The sequence below is a fragment of the Xiphophorus maculatus genome, chromosome 2, assembly GCF_002775205.1.
Source record: "Xiphophorus maculatus strain JP 163 A chromosome 2, X_maculatus-5.0-male, whole genome shotgun sequence".
NCBI lineage: Eukaryota > Metazoa > Chordata > Actinopteri > Cyprinodontiformes > Poeciliidae > Xiphophorus > Xiphophorus maculatus.
Window position 1 is genome coordinate 29,671,687 of NC_036444.1, and position 26,980 is coordinate 29,698,666.

Consider the following 26,980-nt stretch of genomic DNA (forward strand, 5'->3'; position numbering starts at 1 on the left):
AGGACAAAGACATGAAGAGAGAAAGAGCAGGAGGGTGGAAGTGACAAAAGAGCTGAAACCTCCATCCACACATGCTTCTGTCTTCAGCAGCTGAGTTAATCTAAATGCTTTAACTCATTCACAGTCGAGGCCTGGAAAACACCCTCCCAATGAATGTCTGTTTCTTTAGCAGGCTGTTGTACAGTCTCACCACTGCACCGGATCAGCTTGTCCTACTGCCACACAGATGCATCATTATGCAAGAGCTAAGTCAAAGTTTTCATTCAGCCATCAATGAAAAACCAAAAAGGAAAAAAACACTGCAGTTATTTTCAGTGGTTTCACCACAAGCAATTAAGTTTCAGTTTGTCTGTAAAGACGGGGGAAAACCTGAGCTAGCTAGCTGAGATGCATTGAGTGCATGAGTGCTGTACTTCATAGTGTCATGAACGGTGCAGTGAGGGGTGGTGAGGCAGACGTTGTAGACCCAGGTAGGATGAATAGTTGAATTTTAATAAAGAAAAAACAGAGTCCAAACAACAGGCAGCACGCACATTAGACGAGGACCCGACAAAGAACAGACACACAGGTGACACTAAATACACTGGGGGTAATCAGGGAACAAGAAACACCTGGGAATTAATCGAGGGGAGAACAGGACAACACGGAGACACCGAAAACTCGAAATTAACACACAGAAAACACAGAACACGACACATAGAGATGCTCTAACCACAGATGTCTGATTTAAAAGTTATACAAGCACTTTTTTTGGCCTATTTTTGGATAAATTAAAAGCTGAACTGTCCCAACAGTATTTGTAGTACAATTAATAATTATTCCTCAAAGGAAAAAAAAGACCTGACTTGAGCCTGTCGCAATAAGTAACTAAAATTTAAATGGCATAATAAATTAAAATTAGCTTAATTATTTCCATTCTGATGATTAGTATTTTTTTTTAATGGAAATATTGCTTACAGAGATCACAATTTTTTTATGGTCTCGATTGTGTTTTTTGTTTATTTCTAATAAATAGAGTTCTTAGTAAATTAAAGCTTATGTTGTTATCAACATATTACCTGAAAATGATTTCAAAACAACATCATTATTTATCACAATTATTACTGGGCCTTACTTGGCCCCTATTAGGCTAAGCGTTGTTTATTTTAACTAAGGTTTTTTTATGTAACAGTGACAGTGAAGACAGGTTAAGCTAGGTTTATAGTTTACCCACTGAACTGGGTGCGAGAGTGTGCACACCAATTGTGCCGTCCCTACACCTCCTCATTGTAATTTGGAAGTAATACCATGAGGCCATTATGCTATTATTTCCAAATTATGATGCCTGCACATCCACCTTCAAATTTTTGTAGATTTTAGCTCTTTTTTTTAACACAGAAACTTTGTGGGCTGCTGGTGGACTGCAGTAACACCCCTACCTTGGGTAAGGTTAGGGGTAGGGGTGCTACTGCTAGTTAAGTCTTATCAAGCAACAAATTGTGTATTTGTGTGTGTTGTGTTAGTAGCAAGTCAAGCCAAAAATGTCCAGTCCCCAACCAATATGGCCAACAGGCTTTCCCATAGTCCCCTTTGCTGCTCTTGCTTCCATTGATGGAGGGAATGCTAAATCACTCGTTTTTCTCTCACACCTTTCCTTTGAGGTCCTCATTTCTTCATAGGTCCTCCCTTTTTCATTTCTTCCCCTCCTCCCTCCCTCTGTCCAGTAGCAGTCGTCAGTCCTCTTTTTACAGCTCCCCCCCCATCCTGATGTCACTCTGTTCGTGTATGGCTATTGTCTTATAGCAGCTGTAGCAGTAGCAGCTCCTCTCCAGATTTTTAGTTTGTCAACCGCCCTTCCTTGTCCTTCCCTCTCTATCTCCGTCTTCATTAGTGGATTCTACAGTGGGATGAGAAGTGAGGGAGTGACAGAGTGGAGAAGATGAAAATGAGGATGCAGAGTGCAGAAAGCAGAGAGATGCAGTAGCTAGCCACTACCTCCCTGTACTCCTGGTCTGGATGGGAACGCTTTTCTATCACTGCAAAGGACTTCTGTTGATTTTTTTTTAAGTGATTTTTTTTTTCTGCTTTGAGGAACAGTTGTCTTGAAAAGCTCTCGTAATTGGCGGTTGGACTTGGTGAACGTCCGTGATCTGAGTAGAGGGTTTTTTTAACGAATAGCTGTGCCGGGGCATCTGGCCGTCTGGGAGGCAGCGACGGCCAACTGGCTGCATTGTGTTGCTTTGATGACCCCCGCTGTGTAGCTGCCTGCTCATCAACCCCATCTCTCTCTCTCTCTCTCTCTTCCTTGAACCCCCCCACCCTCCACCCAATCCCGACCCCTTCTCTCTCCTCTTTCCTCCTCCTCCACCTCCTTCTATCTTTCCATCACAGCTCCTGGCCCAGCCATGTTCGGCACAGAGTCATCATGTAAGTATTACCATCATCCTCCCATCTCTCTGTGTTTTGTACTCAACAGTATGAGCATGTTTTCTTTAAGGCGATTGAGGGAATAAGGAAATTGCTAGATTTCCCTCATCTCTCCTGCCTTCTCTCTGCTTTTTTTTTTGTGGATGTTTTTGCCTCCATGGTTGCTGGTGGTAGACTGCATGGGGAGAAATGTGGGATCTACCATTTTAGCACAGAGGGTCAGCATCACAAGCTAGCAGGTCTTACTGAGCTTTTCCTGTCTTCTCTCACTCTCAAGTATGTTTGATTCGTCTGTGTGTGCGTACGGAATCATGTCCTCTCGTTAAACGTGTTTAGAAATCCGGATTGTTGACGTTTGGAATGAATGCCAGTGCCTCACTTTTCTGTGAGCACGTCGGAAGATGGATGCTTGTGCTAATATCGCATCATTCCCAGAAGCAGAGGGATCCTCTGTCGCTTTCCAGTTCAGTCAGATTGCCGTGCAGTTCTGTTATCGTCACATTTCCAGCTTCAGATGCTTCTGGATGTTACATAGCACCTTACTGCTGTGAACTTATGCTTTGTATTTATTTGAGGAGGGGGCTAGGATGTCACTTCCCTTGACCTCCATCAGTGAAGTTTGTGTTGAGTTGATGTCTTCAGACAAAGCTCTTTCCTCTGCTCCAGCTCGCATTGAATTCTTGTATTCTGATCAATGCCGCAGTGGCTCACCCCAGTACCTGCTCAGTGTTTCGAGGAAGTCAGGGGTTGATGTAACTGATTGTGTCATGGAGGCATAGTTGGAGCCAAAAGTAACTTGTATGTGGAAGTCAGAGCAGAGGCAGCAAGTAACTCGGCAACAGCGTTCAGCAAAAATCTGTCAGTGAATCACTCAAAACTCTGGACTGTAATCTTTGTGATGGATGATACCATTAGTGTTTAGAAAGTGCGGATTTTTATTGACCAATAACTTGATCTGGGTTTTTGTTCTGTTTCTTGATGCACTGATCAAGTGTTTGTCTGTAGACACGCTGCTTTGCTTTCAGCTTTTAGGTTTAGTGTATGGTTATTAAAAAGGAATATGAGTAACAACTAGCTACATTTGCTTCTTTAACTTTTTTTTTGACTGGAGTAACATCATGAAGGATCGGTACTCTTGAGTAAAACTTCTGACTACTCCACTCACCTGGAGTTATGTCACTGAATGAAGAACCAGCTTGCTTTACCCAAAAGTGCAGCGGACACAGACACACGTCTGGTGAGACGTCTGGTTTGTAAATAAGTTTCATTGTTCTGATGTTTTTTATTTGCTGAGCCTTCTGTGGCATTTGGAGGTCAAGTGAACATACAGGAAACTGTAGATATTGTTGTTGGATGTACTTTTCACTGTTCTAACATGAAAAGTTAGAACAGTGAAAAGTCTTGAGGTTTGCCACATGAAACCTCAAAAGTTTCATGTGGAAAATTGAGATGTGGAAATGCTTGCTCTGCATGAATTTGCTGGGGTTTATTTTAGCAATTTGATTTATTTGTACTTATCTTTATTTTTATTATTCTGACTACCAGAACCCACAAAATCAATAATTTCATGTTTTGTCTATGATTACATAATTTTTGTAGATTAAATCAGATTAAATAATACTACTCAAGTACTTTAGCCTTCGTACCGAATACCTTTTATTCTTACTTGCGTGACTTTTCAGATTGCTACTTTTTACTTCCATTTGAGTAAAATTTGTTGAAGTAGTGCTACTCTTACTTAAAACATAAAAATGTTTGACTACTCTACCCACTTCTGGCACCAACATACGGTGTGTATGTTAGTAAAAGATTTTTCCACATTAACATCTATCAGTAGTTTTATGAATCCCAGTCTATTTCTTTTCAACAAACTCATCCTAGTCATTAGTGTAGATTGCTAAATTCATTAAAAATCACTTATTTTGGAACAAGTAGATACCAAGACTTGGGCTGGTATCTTTATGTTTTATAGCATTACGTCATAAATAAATTCATACAAAATTTTTAATGTGATGTAATAATTTTCAAAATATAAATACAACAGTTACTACATAATTGTTGCTAAAATAATATTTATTATAGCTATAATAATGCCTGACATTTTACTCTTATTGTTGAACATTGCAATAAGCTGTGTTATGTGTTCAATTAAAGTAAAAGTATTTAGAAGACTGAGATGATGAATAACTACCCACTGAATTAATTGGAATAATGTATGTGCTTATTGTTCAAAATATTATCACTTATTGCTGTTAGCTGGGCTGGCTTAGCTAACATGCTTTTAGCATGCTAACTTTTTCTGGTAACCAAATAGTGTATTTTTTGCTACACTATTAGTAGTACTGTTACTACTATTTAATACTATTTATTTTTTACTACTGAATAGTAGCATTTTTACTACTATTTCAAAAATGTACTATGAATACATTTTTAAAAATTTATTAAAAATTTTTTTTTTACATTACCTTCACACTTAAACTACCATAACAAATCCGTTATGGGAGAAATAAATACATAAAATCAGCATATCAGTACAGTTTAAAATCTTAGACACCATTAGCTACAGTCCCAATTTACTGGTTGTTAGCTTTACCTTTTACCTTTGTCATTGTTTATATCTTTGATAGAAAGTGGAGTGATCTAATGAGTTTCTGTAGCGGTTCAGTCTACATGCACACCTGGTGGAAAAATAATAAAGAAAAATAACTTAAAAATGTGAGACATTTTTCAAGGTTGGACTGATTTTTGCAGGGAATTTCTAACAAACTGAATTAAGTGCCAAAGGTTAGTAGATTTCTAGTGGAAGGCAGCCTAGGAAATGGGGTTCAGCCCTGTATTTATAGATGACACTCTTATTTTGAAATAAGGAAGTAACTGTTGAGTGGCCTTGTTCTATTGGAAGCTTCCCCCTCTGTAAAATTCAATCTGTGGCAATATTCTAAGAACTTTTTTAAATGTATGAGGAGTAAACTTTTCGCACTTTTCAAAATGGTTTATTTTCCATGAGCACCAGCAAAGGAGCAAACAAACGCAGGACTGACTCAGGAGTTCCTTCCATTCAAAGCCCATTAACATTTTTGTACCTGGGCACCCTATGCACATGAGGCCCCGGATCCTGTTGTTACACAACAATTTATTAGCTCTCCAACATCATTCATTACAATTGCCCTTAAAGGGCAGTATTATGTAAAATTGACTTTTTTAAGATAAGTTAAGACAATTTGAAATTTATCTTAGAAAAGGGGACAAGGCTGCAGTACAAAGACGAAACAATACTTCAAAGTATTTTTGGCTTTACATCATGTTGTAATATTATTAATTCATCAAAAGCCTCCTTGGAGTATTGTCTTGATTCTGTCATGCGTGTTTGAGAAATCATCAAATCTCCATGGCAACCATTCAGCTGTCCAAAATGCTTGGGTCAGGAGAGTAATAATATATATTATTATATATTAATATATATAGTATGTTGGCAGAGTTTATGCTCCGACCACAGCTTGTGAAACTTCTCACACATCTGACATTAAAACTGTTTTTAAAAAAATCAACGAGACACATGGGAAGTTAAACCCAAAATGGAACGTTTTGATTTAAAACTAATCATCCCCCTATCAGAATTTTGTTTAAAGCAATCTTTAAATTTCCCAAGATGTTAACTGATAAATCCACTCTGAACAAGAGAAATAAAGACACAGAAACCAAGAAAGTCCACAAACCAGCAACAGAAAACAACCCAGCAAAAGAAACATTCAAGATAGCAACCAAAAGTTAGCAAACAGGAACATAAAAACAAGAAGTCACTATAACACAGAACTTAAGTTTCAAGATCTATGGAGAAAAAAACAACTACAGTACAGACAACAACTTTGACCAGAAGATAAATACAGAACAGATGCATGAGAATGAGCTAAATAAGGAGCACAACATGAGATGAAACCAAAATTCTTTTATCCGTTGAACATTGTTTTAGTTTTGCTTTTGCACAGCCGTTCATTCTTATAACACCTTTTGTAGGGTCTTTGTTTTATCTCCTACTTTTGAGTAGAATCTTTTAAGCATAATAGAAGTCCATAATTTATGTAAAAAAGTACATTAATCTTTCTAGATGCTGCTTAGTTCTTTTGTTTTCCTAGTGACTTTAATTTTAAACACCTTATGATGGTGAAAATATCTGAAGTTAACTTAAACGTTGAAGTTGTCAGGGTGACCTGGTTGTTTCTATGTGTGGTGAGTTCACTGTAAGGAATACACCGAACAAAATCATGTTTGTATTCCCCCACACACGGTTTCTTAAAATAAAACTCATTTGCAAATACGTTTTGCTAGTTCACCGGATACACTGAAATGCAACTGTGAAACTTAAAAGCACCAATAAATCCGTTTAGCTACTGACTCATTCAATAAATTTAGAATATTATTGAGTAGTTTATTCATTTTAGTAATTCAATTCACCAAGTGAAACACATTATATAGATTCATTCCACACATAAACCTTTATTTCCGTTAATTATGATGGTTTTTAGGTTATTTTTAAAATTTACTTTTAATCTGACAAAGTTCATGGCGTAACATATGTTCTAACTAAATTATTGAATATAAATATGCTGATATGTATTGATTCTCTCATGAAACTAACAGTTGTTAAAAACAGTATGCAGTATCAATCTGCACCATACTGTTTGTCTTTTGGGCTAACCAACATTCATTTTCCTCCAATTTCACTTTCATTTCTCATCCCTGCATAAACAAGCAGAATAAAGTTCATATTACAGCCTCTTTCGTTTTAGTATATGAAATGTGACATATGAGCAAGCAAAGCGTCCTTACTAAAAAGAACAAAAGAAACAGATAATTGGAATACAAACCATTTTAGATTTATTGGAGGCTGTAACTCAAATAGAGCTTAGTGAACCTGGAAGGAAGCATTCTTTTTCTTTCTTTATTTTTGCTTTATTGAAGACAAATTCAGGTAGATGACCTTCAATCAACAACAATGAAATGTAATTATGTTTATGTAAGTCAACATACTACATGCCAAGTTCATTTAATTATTTGTGAGGATTTATCTGCAAGAAAATTTAAGTTGTTTAAATTTATTTATAAGTAAACAAAGAATAGGTGTATTCTCACCTATTCTTTGTTTACCTTGTGCTAAAAGCAGTTAGCCCATCAGTGAAACTATTCAAGCCTAAAACAGTATCTCAGTGCTAAACATGTAGCAGCAGCTCAGACGCCCCCAACGTCCACAGTCCACATTTTTAAAGAAGTTCCTAAAACACTTAAAAGCTCAGTGGGTATAATATTACTTTACACCAGTCTGATGGTTGAATAACCTTAATATCAAATTTAAAACAAATATCTTTGATGTTTAAACATTTTAATTGAGTCCCCATTTTTCAGTAAACATCAACATTCTTTACTTTAGCTACAACTTTCCTTCCATTGTCCATCATTAGCACATTTATATCCAATAATTCTACAAAGCGCCGCATTTTCTTTTACCAGTGGTATTTTTCAAGGTGACCAGAGATTTATTCTTCTTCTCTGTTTGTCTGAGGCTGAGTCACACAGGTGTTTCAGGTCTATTAAAAAAAGCTTCCTTTCCTTCAGTATTTAGCTGTCCCCTTGATACTGAGCTTCTTGGTATTTGCTTATTTGTTTTTATTTCCTCCTAGGCTTGTCTATTAATTTTCCTTTTTGGATTTCACCCTAACTGAGGGTTTATAGTGTTTTTTGAGCTAGATTATATTTTCTGAGTTCCCAGCCAAGATCTCATCAGTGCAGTGTTAAGCTGTTAATGGGCTTTGAATGGAAGGAACTCCTGAGTCAGTCCTGCGTTTGTTTGCTCTTTTGCTGGTGCTCAAAGGAAAGCTAAGATGCTTACTGAAGATGGCCATTTGATCTAAGCTTTCTGACGGCAACCAGCTGTCTCAGTTGCTGTGGTAACCTGTAAGAACTGCAAAACGCCAGAGCGATCGGGTTTCTGTGGTAACTGCTGACTTCTGCTATTTTTGTCGCTTTAGCACTCGTAGAGCTGAAGGTTAAGTACGCCAAAAACTTGGATGTTGATGAGAGGTTTTTGGTAAACCCTGTCTTTTATGTAGTTTCAACATCTTTCTTTGATCATAATCTGATACAATGACTTGTCAGTTTTATCAGCATGAGGGTTTTAGTCTGTTGCCGATTCAAAAGCTGTTTTTTCCCCTTTACTTGCTTACAGTTATTAATACTTTAATATTAATTCATTTGAACATACACTTCTTTTTTGGGGGGGTGTTGATTATGCTACATACAATTTTAATTAAGAAAGATGAATGCAGATTTAGATTTCAAAGTCTACAGCATCCATTTCTAAATACCAGTCAACTGAACAGACACTTGTACATTTTTTCTGTTTTTTTGTTGTTAAACTTTGACTCTTAAATTGTTAGCACATATAGGAACAACCCAGAGACCAACCTTCACACCTGCCACAAACTGTATACTGGTAGTAGTGGTAGTATCATGATGTGGGTCTATTTCTGCTGGATGAAGCATTTAAATCCATAGTGAAATGGTTAAAACTTTGACCCTATTGGGGTTTCCTACTGGATAGTGATCCGAAAACACATCAACACTGGTTATGGAATAGATAGGGCAGTATCTGTATGAAAACCTTTCTGTTCATGAGAAATTACGTAAGTGTTTCCTATATTTTGTTATTTTAATATTTTTTTTCTACTCAGCAAAGCAAGTAGTTCCTGTTTGTTTGAGCAGTCAGCTTTAGATTAACTCATTAATCAAAAAGTTGCATTTCTACTTCAGACAGTAAAAAAAAAGGTGTGTGTATCTTTTCTATTGTGTATATGTAAATATCTTGATTCAAGTGTAAGCAATAAGGTGCATTTACCGCCTGTTCCATGCCAGAGCACGTCTTTCACCCACCTCCTGCAGCTAATTCTGAGTTGTCTAACCCTGTGATTCTCTGTTTAAGCTGATGAGTGCCTGTGAGGACAAAGGTCTCAGTGATTCTGTGACCCTACATCAGTGGTCCAAACAGATCTGAATCGGTCTGTATATTTGTGTCTGTTCTGAGGACTAAGAAAAAAAAGTATTTATTGAAATTTTGGTTGCAAGATAAATCTTCTGTAGGCGTGAAATCTGAAACACATTATTCTGTCCCCCTTTAGAGCCGTTTCTAGGTTGTCATGGTTACCTCCACAGGAGGGTCGGCTAAGATGCACCCCACCCCTGCCCCGCTTCATTAAAATCCATGTTATTGATTGGCCAGACGGGTAGCTACACGCCACCCCCCACTGTATGGTTTTTGTGGGGTTACCGGGGGATAGAGCGGGACAGAACCAGCTTCCACTTGAATGGGCCTCCTTTCTCACACACGCACACACGCACACACACACACACACACACACACGCACACACACACCCCCCCCCCCACACACACACACACACGCCCACACACACACATGCAGCGGCCCAGCTCGGAAGAGCCAAGGTACACCAGGCTGGGGGCTCCTGCTAACAAACATGTCCTCTGAATGCTTGGCCAGCTTTCTAGAAGTTTCTCCATAGTGGAATGGAGGATAAGTGATGTGGCTAAATTTGGTCTGCAGCTGGCACACTGTGTATAGTGAGGAATTCTCAGGCGCCTGTGTTTGTGATGTTCACCCTTCAAATGGCCTTTTCTTACTGTACAGCAGGTGCTTCTGTACATTGAGCATTGATATATATTGAGCTTAGTACCCCTGTGTGTGAGGGATACACCAGCTGTTGCAGATATCTCTGTTTACATTGCGGTTTGTTGAGCAGACCAAGAATAAACCTTGTATTTATCTGCTGTTGCCGTGTAATTAGATGTTTTCCTTTGTTCTCTTTGGTCACAGGAAATAATTACAAATAGGAACTATTGTGACTTGAGAAAATAAAAGTCTTAAACAACTGGTAGCTTCCTCTGATTAAAAAAAATGTAAATAGATTGATAAACTAATCAGTTATTTGATTTAAGATAATAAAATTATGTTATTTAATTGTCAAAAACAGCAGATGTATTTTGCTTTTCAACAAAACGAAATATGTAATCTTACTTTATTAGATAGATGATGAATAGATCAACATATTGGATAGTACTTTCATATAACAAAAATAAAATTATAGTCATTACCTGTGTTTACATGAGCAAAATTTCTTCATCACGTTGAAATGAATGAGGATTAAATAATCCAAATTTAGGGTTAAGGTTTATATGGACACAAATGAATTAATCCGATCATGACTAAGGATTTTGTGTGTATAATCCTGCTGGAGTCATTGCTATGTAGAACCAGTTTTTACTGTAATTAGATCTATAAATGTTTGGGATATGTCTCTATCAGCTTTTCACAATGAGACACGGAATGTGGCTAGTAGATCTTAGTGAAAACAGCTCAAGTTTAGCCAGACTTGGATGGAGAGCTTGTTTGAGCATCAATGTTCCAGTAGCAAGCTGATGATGCAAGACACTTTCAGGGAGGATTACGGAGCCTTTTCACCATCTTTGTGTGCTTTGTGAAGCCCCTCTACCAGTCCAATATCAGCTGACTTGTAGAAGTGTAGACCTTCATTGCTGCTCTAGTGTTCGATCACAAACTGTCTCTCTTTTGACCTTAAACCTGGGGGATGTTAGTAACAGAGACTGTTTATCACACATATCAGAAGCACATTATGTTGTGTCATAAACACACAAAGACAGATCGCTGGACTTCAGCTAAATAGATTTTTTGCAGTGGAAGTTACAGGAACAGCCAGAGGCAACCCAGAGCAGGGTTTGTCTCTGAGGATTTATGACTGAAGTACTACTTCTTCTTGTTGGATTTACTGGCGGCTGGCAGCAAACCTTTAGTAGCATTACCGCCACTTACTGGTATGGAGTGTGGTTCGTGATGGTCTGTCTGTCTGTCTGTCTGTCTGTCTATAAACACACACACACATACATAACTTTGTATTCTACCCATCTATACCATACACTCATTCACAAACACACCTATTATCATCAAATTCTCTGAAATGATTTAGTTTTCTTTAAAAATCAAATAACTACTTGTATATGTTTACTCCCCAAATTCTTCCTCAAAATATGTAATAAATTAATCTTTTCCTTAATACATTCAAACTCTCTCCTCATATATCTTCTCTCTCTTTCATATTTATGACATTCTAATATAACATGTTCTATTGTTTCATATTTTCCACAGTGATCACATTTGCCAGTCTTATGCTTTTGAATTTTAAAAAGTGTATGAAGTCCTGTATGTCCTTGTTATCACTGTTTCCTCCTTTCTATTTCTTCTTTCTCCTATCTTCTGAATTTTATAAAACGATCTTCCTGTTTTTTCTTCATCCCACATTTTTTGTAATTTTTCCATCAGTTTTTCTTTAACAATACTCTTTCCCTCAAATTTGCTTGTTTTAACTGTAAAACTAATATTATTGTGAATTGCCCTCTTTGCCATTTTATCTGCCCTCTTGTTTCCTTCTACTCCAATATGTGCTGGAACACAAATATAACTATCAAACCCATATTTTGTATTCTGAATAATGTATGAAATTTTTCTAATAACACAAACCCTGTAAATTCTAGACACTAACAGGTACCATAGAAATGCACAAAAATCCGTGAGGGACGGCGAAGTCCCTGCTCAAAATTCCGTGAAAGAGGTGTACGGAGCCTTGTGCCAGAAGCCCATTGAAATGCTGTCTACATCGTTTTAAACTGTGTGATTGTGAGCATGAGTGGGAATAAAAACAGCAACAGGTATTTTGTTCCATACAGTAGGAGTGTAACAGGTAAACCTTTTATGGATGCAAACTCGACTAAAAACCCACCTGTTTAGGATTGTATTTGAAACGTAATCATTTACAAATTTATTGATGGAACCTGACTTAATGTCGTGTTTTAATTGTTGATTCTATGTTGCTTTGTGTTTCTGTGTTTGATATGATGTAAAGCACATTGAAATGCCTTGCTGCTGAAATGTGCTATACAGATAAAATTTGATTGATTTGATTGATTAATAAAATGTCCGTCCTACTATCTGATTGATTATATTTTAAACTTAATGCAGAGCTTGAATCTGAACATATTATTGTTTTTCATGGTTTTAGCCATTCATTGTGAAGCTAATGATATTGCCAACGTTTCTCCTGTGTAAACTGATAATCCGCCTGTAATTCGTTTTCCTATTTTTTATTGAATTCTGGTACTACAAAAGCTATTCCTATTTTTCCAGTTATTTTTGATGCATCTGTATAAATTTGAATATATTGATAATAATTGGTTAAATGTAACTGTGCTGAATAACTATCTACGACTTAGACTTAGACTGACTTTATTGTCCTTTTGCATGCACAGGGTGTATACAGAACGAAATTTCGTTGCATACGGCTCAGGACAGTGTTTTGAGGTTCCAATGTTGTGAGGTTACTCCAGAATAAAATAAAATACAATATAAAATATGAATGTAAATATAAATATAGAATATAAAGTGCAGGACTGACAGTAAAATAGAAGTTATTTAGCTATGTACATGTGCAAGGTATGAAGTGGAGACCAGTTTTTGAGTGCAGTCCAGTTAAGAGTTCAGCAGTCTGATGGCAAGTGGGGAAAAGCTGTTTCGGAACCTGGTGGACCTGCACCGGATGCTTTCCAGAGGGCAGCAGGGAGAACAGTCCATGGTGGGGGTGTGAGGGGTCACTGACGATGTTTCGGCCTCGGGACACGCAGCGCTGGGATGAAATGTCCTGAATGGAGGGAAGGGGGGCCCCGATGATGCTGTCCGCACCACTCTCCTCACGTTCTTAGAGTCAGAGGTGCTGCAGCCTCCACACCACACAGAGAGGCAGCTGGTCAGAATGCTCTCTATGGTGCTTCTGTAGAATGTCTTGAGGATGGGCGGGGGCAGGTGTGCTCTTCTCATCCTCCGCAGGAAATACAAGCGTTTCTGTGCCCTCTTGACCAGAGACGTGGTGTCCACAGTCCAGGTGAGGTCGTTTGTGATGTGCACCCCCAGGAATTTGGTGCTGCTGACCACCTCCACAGCCGAGCTGTTGATGAGCAGTGGAGCGTGGCTGGGCCGGTTCTTCCTGAAGTCGACGATCATCTCCTTCGTCTTGTCAACGTTCAGGATCAGGCTGTTGACTCTGCACCAGTCCACCAGCTGCTCCTGGGGCCTTCCGTGGGTTGACTCTTTTCAGAGTCTTCAACACATCGGCTGTGTCCAGGCAGAGTGCCTCCTCTTCCTGGTGGGGATCAGTTTTCTTTGCCGGAGTACTGTTCAGTGCCTCGAACCTCCCAAAGAAGTTATTGAGTCCATTTAGAAAGTCAGCATCAATTTCACCCACTGGGGGGGAGGATGGATTGTAATCTGTGATCGCCTTTATGCCTTGCCACATACTTCTGGTGTTGCTGGTGTCGTGGAAGAACTCCTGTATTTTTCGACTGTGGGTTCGCTTTGCTAACCTGATAGCACGGTTCAAGTTGGCTCTCGCTGTCCTCAGTGCCTCCTTGTCGCCAGACTTGAAGGCTGAGTTCCGTGCTTTTAGCATTTCCCATACCTCCTTAGTCATCCAGGGTTGTTGGTTGGCCCGGGTGATAATGTTCTTAGTGATGCTGACGTCCTCTGTGCACTTGTTGATGTAGGCTGACACAGTCATGGCGTACTCATCGATGTTGATCTGGTCATTGTAAGTGGCTGCTGCCTTGAACATCTCCCAGTCAGAGCACTCAAAACAGTCCTGAAGTGCCTCCATGGCCCCCTCAGTCCACACCCTCACCTGCTTCACTGTAGGTTTTGTTCTGATCAGCAGGGGCTTGTATGCAGGAATTAGCATGACAGATAGGTGGTCTGAAGAGCCAAGGTGGGGGCGGGGGGCTGCTCTGAATGCTTCTTTGATGTAAGATTTATCTTGTATTGACCTATCTACTGGTGCTTCTGGTAGAATCCATGATGGTATAATTCATATTGGTGTTTGGGTAATTTCTAAATTAGTCATTTTAAACTATTTTCTTTTCTTTTCAATTCTCCATCCAAAACTCCTCTTTCTTTCTTTTTCCCAACATGGATTTAAAATTTTCCAAGTTGGATAATCAAAGTTATAAATATTCCACATCCTCCTCCACCTCCCTGCTGTCGATCTCTTACACCATCATACTGTATCATATCACAAAATCTAATGTTTTTTTTCTAATGTTATATCCCTCCACCATATTGTGGTGGAGGGATATAAGGTCTGACCTGAAAACTGAGATAACCTTTTTCTTCAACACAGTTTTTTTGCAGATATTATCCACATTTAAAGCCTTATTCTTTTGTTCTTCATTTTTACAAACTACCAATAGGTTTCCATCACTCAAAATCTTTACCATTTCAACATCTCCAATTTTCTTTTTTTTATTCCTCTTGACGCCACATTGGGGCTGATGTTATCCTGTTCTTCCTCGTTCTTAAGTGTTTTTGTGTTAGGGTTAGGGTTAGGGTTAGTGTTTTTGGAGAGATGTGACCTTTTGCAGCTGATCCATGATGTTGTGCTGCATTATCCAGGTCATTTTGCCAAATGTACATAGAGTTTGCAAAACATACAATCTGTTTCAAGAAATATGCAAAGGGTTTTCTAAAAGAAATTAGTAATGTTTTTCTTTTAAATAAAGCTAAGTGGGTTTAAAATGACAGTTTAGGAATAAACTAACCAAATTAATTGTGTTGATCCACCTCAAAAAAATCATGCAAAAAGTGTAAGCAAAAGAGATCTGGGAGACTTTGCACATGCAAATTTGCATTCAGCCTTTTGTGCTGTGGAGGATAAATAGGTGACTGCTTCACCTATTTAGTTCACAAGAACTAATGGCATTTATTTCAGTCATTATCTTGCGGGGGGTGACCAAGGTTCCATCACTATGTGACAGCTGGTCAGCAAACCTGGCAAACATGATTGACATGGCAGCACTGAATGCACATGTGCCTTATCAGGAATGCATTGGGGTGCAGGAGAGATGGGTGGAATTCCTGGTTGAGCTTGCAAAAGAGTTCGGTAACTCTCATGTGAGTGAGAAGAAGGCACACAAGGAGAAACTGCTTCGGCAACAACCTTCCACACCCAGCTCAGGCAAAAGGGCGAAGTGTCAGGTCAACCATCGATGCAGGATGCGTGTCCTGAGGCCGAAACATCGTCAGTGACCCCTCACACCCCCACCATGGACTGTTCTCCCTGCTGCCCTCTGGAAAGAGTTTCTGCAGCATCCGGTGCCGGTCCACCTGGTTCCGAAACAGCTTTTCCCCACTTGCCATCAGACTGCTGAACTCTTAACTGGACTGCACTCAAAAACTGGTCTCCACTTTATACCTTGCACATGTACATAGCTAAATAACTTCTATTTTACTGTCAGTCCTGCGCTTTATATTTTATATTTAGATTTATATTCATATTTTATACTGTATTTTATTTTACTCACAACATTGGAACCTCAAACATTGTCCTGAGCCGTATGCAATGAAATTTCGTTCCGTATACACCCTGTGCATGCAAAATGACAACAAAGTCAGTCTAAGTCTAAGGAACAATTGTGCAACTGTGAGATGCGTTGAGGCCATTACCAGGGTACTTATAAGGTAATGGCCTTATTTACAGAACAAAAGCACCTGCTAGATAAAATCCTTCAGGTCAGTTGGCCCATCTCTAGACTGCATAGGTAGAAAGGCCATTTGGCATTTCTCTAGTACTTCCAGTTAATTCTCATACGTCCTCTCCCTCTTCCTCTCCCCACTGGCGTCCACCCTTCAAAATCCATGTCTTCCTCATTTTCTATCTCCATTTCCAACCGAACCATCCACATACCAGTTTATGCCCAAATCTGCCTTTCAAATCAGCTATATTTTTATGTGTTTTGTTTTTGCTGATTGCCGCTCCAAGTCCACTTTCACCAGCTAAACCCCTTTGACTGAACTACTATCCTGCTAATTCTAGATGAAGTCCTGTTTTTGCATACCTGTTTCAAATGAATGCCTCATTACCTTACCATGGCCATGTCTCTGAGCTCTGAACACCTGCTACTAAGAGCTACTCCAGGTAGGTTGCAGTTCTGGAGTATGACGAAACTGGAGGATTATGGCTTCCTGGTCGCTTCAGGTTTGATTTTTTGCACATCTTTGGTGTCTTTTGTTCTCAACACATTTCCAGTAACCCTGTTGATCACGCCCTAATATCTTAGCGATATCAACAATCGTGCACCATATTAAAGACTTGTAGTCATTTTTTATTTTTCAAAGTCAGTTAAATCTCTGTTTTTGGCCCAGTTAACTTAAAGAAAAAAAGCTGGTTAATAATTATGCACACCTTGAAATACGGCATAGACCTCCTTAGGCCACATCCTCCCTCATTACACAGAAATACACCACCTGCTACTCTTAAAACCATTAAGCATTCAAGTTTATCCAGCTTGGAGTTAAAAATTATACCTAAAATGATGATGTGCTAAAAAAAAAAAAAAAACTGCATAATAATTGTGCACACAGTGTATGTTGTTGGGTAATAATACTCTATACCATTATCAGTCTGCCTTTGCAGTAAGGTGCTCTGACTGGGGGTGTGTGTTCTTGTAGACCTTCAGTTTTTGTCTGAAAGGAACTCTCCAGAGTGTTCTCTTCAGGTGTGTGTTTCTGGAATAAATGGGTCTGCTTGAAGTTTGCAGTTCAGTGGGGTTTGTTTTGGTCAAGATGCTAGTTCTCCGCCGTGATGTCCAGGGTCAGATTTCATACCTTAAAATAAACAATTATTTTTTTCTCCCTTTTTTAATATTTCAGTTTTCAAAAACAGTCCAAACAGAAGGTATCACATTAAACATAAAGCAATCCTGGTGGTGGTGATAAGCTGATATATTAAGCAGATAAAATATTTTCATCTGATGTAAATTGTCATTGATTCATACAGTTTCTTAGGACCAGTATGGTCACACGTTATGGTCACATAGCTGGTTAAGTGCGTGTATTTTATCATTCTCTTCAGACCAGCAGTTTGCCATCTGTAGTGTCTTGTGGAAAGGTCACTTCTCCCGCTGTCTCTGCTGACATTTAGCCCTGAATCTGTCTGATGCGCTCCGTCTTTAAATTCATCATGTTATCCTCCTTTCTAACCAACATGAACTCATTGGAGTGGTAGCTTCATCCACCCTAGAGACAGAGGGTGAAGCAGAATTTCATAACATAATTCTAACTCAAATGTTGCTTAAAGCGGTCCAGTCCAAACAAGTCATACTCAAATCTCCACTAGTATCTAGCTGAATGTCCCTTAGCATGTTGCACTTCAACCACATGCTTTTTGTAGCCTTCGGCTTGCTTCTGGTGTGTAGTACTGCACATTCATGTGGGTAAGCATTTGAATGTATGGCTCATTCACTATATATATACAGTATATATACAGTACAGACCAAAAGTTTGGACACACCTTTTAATTCAATGAATTTCCTTTATTTTCATGACTATTGACATTGTAGATTCACACTGAAGGCATCAAAATTATGAATAACACATGTGGAAATATGCACTAAACAAAAAAGTGTAAAACAACTGAAAATAGCCCTTATATTCTAGTTTCTTCAAAGTAGCAACCTTTTGCTGTGATTACTCCTTTGCACACACTCTGCATTTTCTTGATGAGCTTCAAGAGGTCGTCACCTGAAATGGTTTTCACTTCATAGGTGTGCCCTGTCAGGTTAATAAGTGGGATTTCTTGCCTTATAAATGGTCATGAAAATAAAGAAAACCCATTGAATTAGAAAGGTGTGTCCAAACTTTTGGTCTGTACTGTATTGTAAAGAAGGTTAAACTTTATTAGACCTTAAGCTGGGTCTTGTATTTTTTATTTTAGTTTTCCGAGCCTAAGTTAGGTCAGTGAATGCAACGCAGCTCGAGAGAAAAGGCTAGCATCGCGAGATCCGTTGTTAATGTTGTTGATGGTTATGGTTCTCACAGCTCACTGCCCGGACATAGCTAAGCGCTGTCTGTGCCAGAGCTAGAGGCCAGAAGCCACACAGTTCTTATGTGAGAACAACTTAGTTACTGTTGTAACTGATTTGTTGCTAGAATAAGTAAAGTTCATGCAAGAGACCCCTCTTTCTTGTCGTGTATCTTCACCTACCCACATGCGTCTATCACACCGGAAACCAAAAGCACGACAGTTAGGCCTGTCACGATAGCAAATTTTGCTGAGCGATTAATTGTCTCAAAAATTATTGCGATAAACGATAATATTGTTTGAAGACCTTTGTACACTGATTTAATGGAAATGACGTAATAATGCATGCGATTTCCTGCCAAAGATAGATACACTTTATTTTCAGAAGAACATTTAACACTGGAACTGATAAACAAAATAAACCAAAAACAAAAATAAAATGGATTCTCAGTCTCCATTAACAAAAAACTCACTTGGAAAAAAAAAACTAAACAACATAAAGCCAAAGTGGAAATAAATACTGCATTCAACCAAAAGATGATGAAGTCTGTATATTATGTTGCCCTTCAGTAATAATTAGATTTAAATAGAGAAAATGGGCACATCGATTACCTGATGCAATAATTCACACTACATGATTTTTTGCTCCTATTTTTCCCCTTATGACAATCTTAGAACGTTGGTCTTTCTAAGATTGTGTGGTGTGTTATGGTAGATCGTCGTTGCCGCTCCGGTCAAAATCAGGGGTTTTCCCCGACTGGGTGCTTTAACTCAGCCTGTTGAATGTAACAGATAGCCAATCAGAAAGCTCGGATTCTCCTCCGTGTTTTCTGAGGGGAAATTACGTCGGGGAATCCCAAACAGCTGACACGGCACAACCCGAAGTCCAGCGGACATCGGAGATGATAAGTGGAAACAACATTAATGTTTATTCAACATGCAAAGAATATAGAAATGACAAGGGGAGGAATTGGAGCCAAATTGCTACCGCAGTTGATAAACCTGGTAACTTTTCAGCTGTTCTTCGTTACGTGACGTAAATAGGTTCTAATGATTTTCATTCAGTCAGGACTTTACGCTGACACTAGCCACATGCATTGCAGGTAGATTGTAGTAAAGCATTGATTAATGCCTGGTTTTAAAATTAGTTCACTGGACTTGTAGCCATTATTTTGTGCCCATTGTTGGACACCACACGGCAGGAACGAACCCGATCGAACCGTTATACCTAGGATTTCTGTCGGCTAATGTGTGGTCTGTCAGGTTTTGAAAATGGGCCGACAATCGGCCGACAGCTCTAAGATCGTGTAGTGTGCGCTGGGCATTAAACTAAGGAAATGAGGAAGGGAGGGTCAGTGGAGAGCACCGGAGTTGAGCCTTTTTTCATTCGGTGTCATTAGCTGAAAGAGAAAAAGGTCGGAAGAGATGATAATGCCGATAATTAAAATGACGTCGATAGCTTTAATTTATCGTACGATTAATCGATTTATCGTTTATCACGACAGGCCTAACGACAGTATATATATATATATATATATATATATATATATATATATATATATATACTGCTCAAAAGAATAAAGGGAACACTTAAACAACACAATATAACTCCAAGTAAATCAAACTTCTGTGAAATCAAACTGTCCACTTAGGAAGCAACACTGATTGACAATCAATTTCACCTGCTGTTGTGCAAATGGAATAGACAACAGGTGGAAATTATTGGCAAATAGCAAGACACACTCAATAAAGGAGTGGTTCTGCAGTTGGGACCACAGACCACTTCTCAGTACCTATGCTGTCTGGCTGTTGTTTTGGTCAGTTTTGAATGTTGGTGGTGGTTTCACACTCATGGTAGCATGAGACGGACTCCACAACCCACACAAGTGGCTCAGGTAGTGCAGCTCATCCAGGATGGCACATCAATGCGAGCTGTGGCAAGAAGGTTTGCTGTGTCTGTCAGCGTAGTGTCCAGAGGCTGGAGGCGCTACCAGGAGACAGGCCAGTACACCAGGAGACGTGGAGGAGGCCGTAGGAGGGCAACAACCCAGCAGCAGGACCGCTACCTCTGCCTTTGTGCAAGAAGGAACAGGAGGAGCACTGCCAGAGCCCTGCAAAATGACCTCCAGCAGGCCACAAATGTGCATGTGTCTGCACAAACGGTTAGAAACCGACTCCATGAGGATGGTATGAGGGCCTGACGTCCACAGATGGGGGTTGTGCTCACAGCCCAACACCGTGCAGGACGCTTGGCATTTGCCAGAGAACACCAGGATTGGCAAATTCGCCACTGGCGCCTTGTGCTCTTCACAGATGAAAGCAGGTTCACACTGAGCACATGTGACAGACGTGACAGAGTCTAGAGACGCCGTGGAGAGCGGTCTGCTGCCTGCAACATCCTTCAGCATGACCGGTTTGGCGGTGGGTCAGTAGTGGTGTGGGGTGGCATTTCTTTGGAGGGCCGCACAGCCCTCCATGTGCTCACCAGAGGTAGCCTGACTGCCATTAGGTACCGAGATGAGATCCTCAGACCCCTTGTGAGACCATATGCTGGTGCGGTTGGCCCTGGGTTCCTCCTAATGCAGGACAATGCTAGACCTCATGTGGCTGGAGTGTGTCAGCAGTTCCTGCAAGATGAAGGCATTGAAGCTATGGACTGGCCAGCCCGTTCCCCAGACCTGAATCCCATTGAGCACATCTGGGACATCATGTCTCACTCCATCCACCAACGTCACGTTGCACCACAGACTGTCCAGGAGTTGGCGGATGCTTTAGTCCAGGTCTGGGAGGAGATCCCTCAGGAGACCATCCGCCACCTCATCAGGAGCATGCCCAGGCGTTGTAGGGAGGTCATACAGGCACGTGGAGGCCACACACAATACTGAGCCTCATTTTGACTTGTTTTAAGGACATTACATTAAAGTTGGATCAGCGTGTAGTGTTATTTCACTTTAATTTTGTGTGTGGCTCCAAATCCAGGCCTCCATTGGTTAATACATTTGATTTCCATTGATAATTTTTGTGTGATTTTGTTGTCAGCACATTCAACTTTGTACAGAACAAAGTATTCAATGAGAATATTTCTTTCATTCAGATCTAGGATGTGTTATTTGAGTGTTCCCTTTATTTTTTTGAGCAGTGTATATATATATATATATATATATATATATATATATATAGTGTGAAGCCAACAGGCAGGGGTAGGGAGAACGCAATTGGTGCTCACCCCCTCACGCACAGTTCAATGCATCAGCTATAAACCTAGCTTATTCTGTCTTTCCTGTTACTGGTGTATTAAAAAACATACATAAAATAAACACACAACACTTATGGAGTGGGGGCAATAAAGCCTGGTGGCCCACCAGGCTGATATTACACTGGAGGATACCCTGTAGTTCTTTGGCTGTAAGAAGATCTTGTCATTCAAGATCATGATCATATTAAAGCATCATATTAAGTCTGGTTGAGATAAATGCTATCTTGTTTCACTTGGATCTTTGAATGCAACAGAGTGAAAGGTAAGAAAATGTGTAAGTACTGTTGTTGCGCAACACCCCCCCCTCCTTTCTGTCTCTACTGTCTCACTCTCTGCTTCCTCTTCTGAGAGGGGAGATGTGCTACCAGCTCTCCTTCTAACGGGTTAATTGAGTTTCCTAAATCTGCTGGGATTTACCCTATCCAGAACTGAAGTAAACTCTGTTTAAGCTGGTTTCGAGAAACGATTCGCCTGGTTTTCTGACGGCCTACATCCAGGTGTCCCACCCTTCTTCCCCCTGTGAATTAGCCAGACTGAGCAGCCTACAGCCAACTAGTTTCACAGAGCACACCTGTTAACGGTCGCTCGTTCTCTATTTTACAACTTGCATTTGTTATTGAACCAGGTAGGTTTTAGTGACTCGGGCGAGTCCCAAGGATGTTGTTTTTTACATATGGGCTACCAGCAACCTATAAAACATTTTCCACCTCTTCCTCTCCAGAATCAAACATCACAGCTATTTTACAACCATCAAAGAACTTTAAGGCGACTCATTAACTGAATGTCCACAACATCTTTTAGATTTTCTTTATGCTAAATATTTTATTAGTAAAGCATTTTTGCAAGGGTCAGTACAGCTTAATTCAGTAGCAGAAATAATCAAATAAGTAAAATCAATCATCTAGTCTATCTTTCCCTACTGCTGACACTGAGAACTAAAAAAGGGAACCTTTGAGAGAGACGGACGGAGTTTGGCGTTTCGAACCCCAGACCTGGCTTGATGATGATGAAGATGTTGCAGCAGGAGGAAGACGCCGATCGATGAAGGCCAGGATCTCCGCAGGTCTGATGAGCCTCCTCTCCGCGTGGATGGTGAGGTCACACAGGACTTGGTGCTGGCAGGAAAAAAGGCACCAGTTCTTCTTCTTTGTCTTTGTCTTTGCCTTTGTCTTCATCTTTGTCTTTGGGGTCTGAACCCAGCCGATGAGAGAAGTGCGATTCGAAGCCACAGGTTGTGGGGCTGACGGGTTGGTCCCCATGGCCGGACAGTCTTCGGCTCTGTGGCCCCGGCTCTTCTTCAGCTGCAGAGTTCTTTGTCCATCTCGATCTTGGCTCGAAGCTGCCCGGAGGATCCAACGAACGGTTCCTCTTTTGCACCCACCTTTTATAGGGTTTATCCACCTTTTGGTGCGTTTTCATTGGCTGTCTGTTTAGACAGATGATCTCATATCCATCACTGTCTTACAGACATTATGTCCTAATGTCTGTGCTAATGTCTCAGGGTTGCTCAACCTCCTATGTCCGTTGTCTGCACAACCTTTCACCTAAATAAGGGGTTGATCATCTCTGCTCTCCTGTTATTTCCTCTTTTTCCCTTAACCGTTCACCTTTCACCTACCATCCACCTCCAACATATCAGTGATGTTTAATTGCAGTTACACCTTCTTACACCATTTCAAGTTCAATGTCAAAATCACATTTATATCACATTTATTTTCTTTAGCTTCTCTGATTTAGCATTCATTTATAATTTTATAACCATAACTTATATCACATTTATTTTCTTCAGCTTCTCTGATTTATCATTCATTTATGATTTTATAACCATAACTTATTAATTATACTTATTATAATCTTAATGTGAGTTATTACAGATGTTTTTCTGAAAAGAAACCAAGAATAATCCATGATTCTAATTATTTAATACTAAAGTTACAGTTACTTGTTTTTCTTGTAAGTGTTCCCACAAATGTTCGTGTAAATATTATTACAAGTAAACCAATATTAATATAAGTATTTTACTTTGAATCTTATCAAATTACTCAAAATGTTTTAGATTTCATTCTTTAAAACTTTCATGATTTAAAATAAGGAATAGTCTCAGCTATTTTTATAAATCTGCAGGCTGGAAACTTCCTCTTTTTCCAGGAAACCTGCTTTTCCTGTTTAATGACTCTCTCTGACTGACTATGATTTCTTATGATTAGATAGAAAAAAGTAGAATTAAAGCAAAGTTTGCATGAGACAAAAACAACACACACAACCAGATTTATTTCATTGACACTTAAGTCTACTGTTGGGCCTTGATGTCACTTGAGTGATTCATTTTAAAGATAACTCTATTTATTATTACTGTTAAACTAAAATCTCCAGCATGGGGAAGCGGGATGAGCTCGGATTTTCTTGACAGTACTCTATTAAGGAAGAATAATTTATAAATTAACTTTGGACAAAACGTTTGGCTCTCTCTTCCTTAATCTTCCGGGTCCTCTCAGCGGGCGACGTGCAGGCACAAGCAAACAACAACACTGCGTGTTGACGTCACAGAATCACAGAGTTTAATCCCATACAAAGCAACGCATGAATCAATCAACAAAGCTGCAGAGGAACAGAGATATGCATTCTTTACCTTATACAGACAAAGACAGACAAGACAAAGACAAACAAAAAACAAAACAAAGACGCGTCTTTGGAGAGAGCGATGCAAAAAAGCTAAAATAGTGGCAGCTCTCTGAATTTTTTACTCCTGACACGAAGTCTTATACTAAAGGTGTGTCTTTGTTTTTTAATATATTCAATTAAGGCGTTCCTCTAGTTGACCAACTGGAAGCTACCTTGGACACTCAGAGAAACTTAGAAACTCCCCCTAATTTACGGCAAAGATCAAAGATCATTTGCTCTCTGGTAAAAACAAAAGATCCAACAGCTGCGTCCTGACCCCCTGTGGTTCTTACGGCCATTTTGGGTAGAGAGAGGCATGAGATAAGATTTCACAGATAGCTGTGAAATCCGAAGACTCTCCCGTTATCTCCCCCAGGCTCAAATGATAGTGCCTTTCAGCAGATGTTAATTTTATGGCCTCCTGTGCTCTGACAACACAGCGGGAGTCCCCATTGAGAGATCTGCAATTGGTCCCCGTCTGTCTGAATGCTTGGTCATCTAGTTTAATTTTGAATCCGTAACACAAACCTGTTCAAAATAAAGAAATTTGTTCAAAATAAGAGTGTTCAATATACCTTTTACACATGCCGTAAGATTAACTGTATTAAGCACTAAAAATAATCATTTTTCCTCAACAACTCCAAGTTGTTTAGATACAAAAAGAATACGAGAGTAAGGGTACGTTAGGCTACACTACAATCACGACTCATTCTAACAGTAGCAACTGCAATATGTTGTACAGCAGACCAAGCATAGTGAGAAAACTGTCCTAAGGTCTGAAGAGATGAAAACAAATAAGAACATAAAAGCTGTTTTTGTTAAATTTGTGGCAAAATCTGTAAAAATGTAGAATAAAGACCTTTTTGAAGTATAAATGTAATCTTGAAAGTAATAAAATCTTGTCTTATTTCTTGTGAAAGCAGCATTGTGTCTCACCTGAGTTCAGGCATCCTTACACCTCTATTAGTTTTAGATGCATATATTAGGAGTACTTATAGATTTTAAAGAAAGCATTTTGATAGGATTCATGGACCTTTGGAGCATGGAGTCTGTGCGGTCAAGTCTCAATCAGGCTGCTGAGTTTTACTCCATTCTTCCTTGCAAAACTGTTCAAGCTATATCAGGTGTTCTCTATCAGATTGATGATTTGTTTCCATCTGCAAAAGATCTACAGCCTCAGAAAACCATTTTTGTTCAAAAGTTTTCTTTTTCATGAATAATTTGCAACAGCAATAAAACGGGTAAAAGATGTCCTAACATGTTTTTAGATAATTACCTAATTATGGTAAAACAGATATTTGTGTTGCCCAAATGTGACACAAATATTTTTGTTTCTAAATTGCAGTAGCTTTTGTAAACAGTGGCAACAGAAATGAAGACATAAAAGTTGAGGTTTAACATGAGCAACCCGGTAAATTTTTATTTACTGGGCTGAATAATTATTTTATATAGAAACACTAACACACGTTCAATTCAAAACAAGATATGTTGAAAAATATATTTTGTTCTCCAACTTTACTGAGCTATTGAAGTCTTTAAATCTTTGGAATTTTGACTTGAAAAATGTTGCACTGAAAGAGATGAAGACCAGAAATGCTATCATATTGTCAAAGCTGTTAATAAATGAAATATGCATACATATAGCTTGCTCTGCGCCCTGTTCTTTGGGTAATGTGGATAAACTGTTGTGTCTAATTATGGTTCATAGGGTGACTTAATTAGAACTCATTCGTCAGGCAGACAGCAGCGTCCTCTTCTAATTCAGACCAGTGGCAGCTGTGATGAGGGTTTTACTGCAAGCCTCTCAGAAAGGCCTTCTCTGTAGGAGTGAGAGGCTCCACTTTACTACTCTGAATAGCTATCCAGCTGCACTTAATTTATGCACATGTTTGTCTGTGTTTGCATAAGGCCGGACTATCTGAGTGGCGTCTGCTCTCGTTCTCAAGACTTACTAAGGAGGCAACATGACCTTAAATCCCCACCCAAATGTACCAGGCTAAAGACTGGGCTGATTAGTGGGATAAAGTATTAAGAATTATCATACTGCATTAAAGTTAATGTAATTTTATTTTAAATCTTAACAACTCTAATGGATAGCTCTACATTTACCAGTATTATAGTCCCATGAATGGAGAGTGTAGCAAAAAAAAATTATTTCAGTAATTTTACAGTAAATTTAAGCATTTCTTTTTGTACCTTGTTTAAGGTCCATCAGGTAAAACAGACATTTAAATACCTTGACAATATCTTCATCACAGTGTCAGTGTGTGTAATATTCACATCACAATTATTTGGAGTTCAACAATTGTTGGCTAATACAGTCAGTCCCTCCAGGATTTTGCCATTTTAATTTTTTTTTTTTTTTTGCAAAGTCATTATTTTGGTAATGACTTCAGAAATCTTGCAATATTTTTTCCTCATTAATTCTCTTTCAATATCTTGGGATACAATCCGATACAATGACAGACTAACTTGACTTCAGGTAAGGCTGAGGCAGCAGAGTATGTAGTAGAAGTTAGAATTACTGCCACCTGCAGGTAGGAGTTAGCAATCACTTAAAGCTAATGTTTCTCACCTTTTATTCTGAAAATATGCAATAAACTCACAATTATGCATTAGCGCGAAAAATGTGGTGATCCGGAGGGATTGTGTATTCCAGGTGCTGTGAACTTTAATTTT

At 39.2% G+C, this 26,980-nt stretch overlaps 1 protein-coding gene across 5 annotated transcripts in view; it reads left to right on the plus strand.

Annotated features, from left to right (window-relative positions):
- Positions 1-26,980, plus strand: part of st7 (suppression of tumorigenicity 7) — a 60,194-nt gene that overhangs the window by 11,791 nt on the left and 21,423 nt on the right. For 4 of the 5 annotated variants that reach the window (XM_023350547.1, XM_023350554.1, XM_023350564.1 and 1 more), the window contains exon 2: positions 2,371-2,406. The exons of the other annotated variant lie outside the window; for it this stretch is intronic. In XM_023350547.1, coding sequence (XP_023206315.1) covers positions 2,385-2,406 — 22 coding nt within the window. In that variant the 5' untranslated portion in view covers positions 2,371-2,384. The remainder of the gene's footprint in view (positions 1-2,370; positions 2,407-26,980) is intronic. 5 annotated transcript variants of the gene reach the window in all.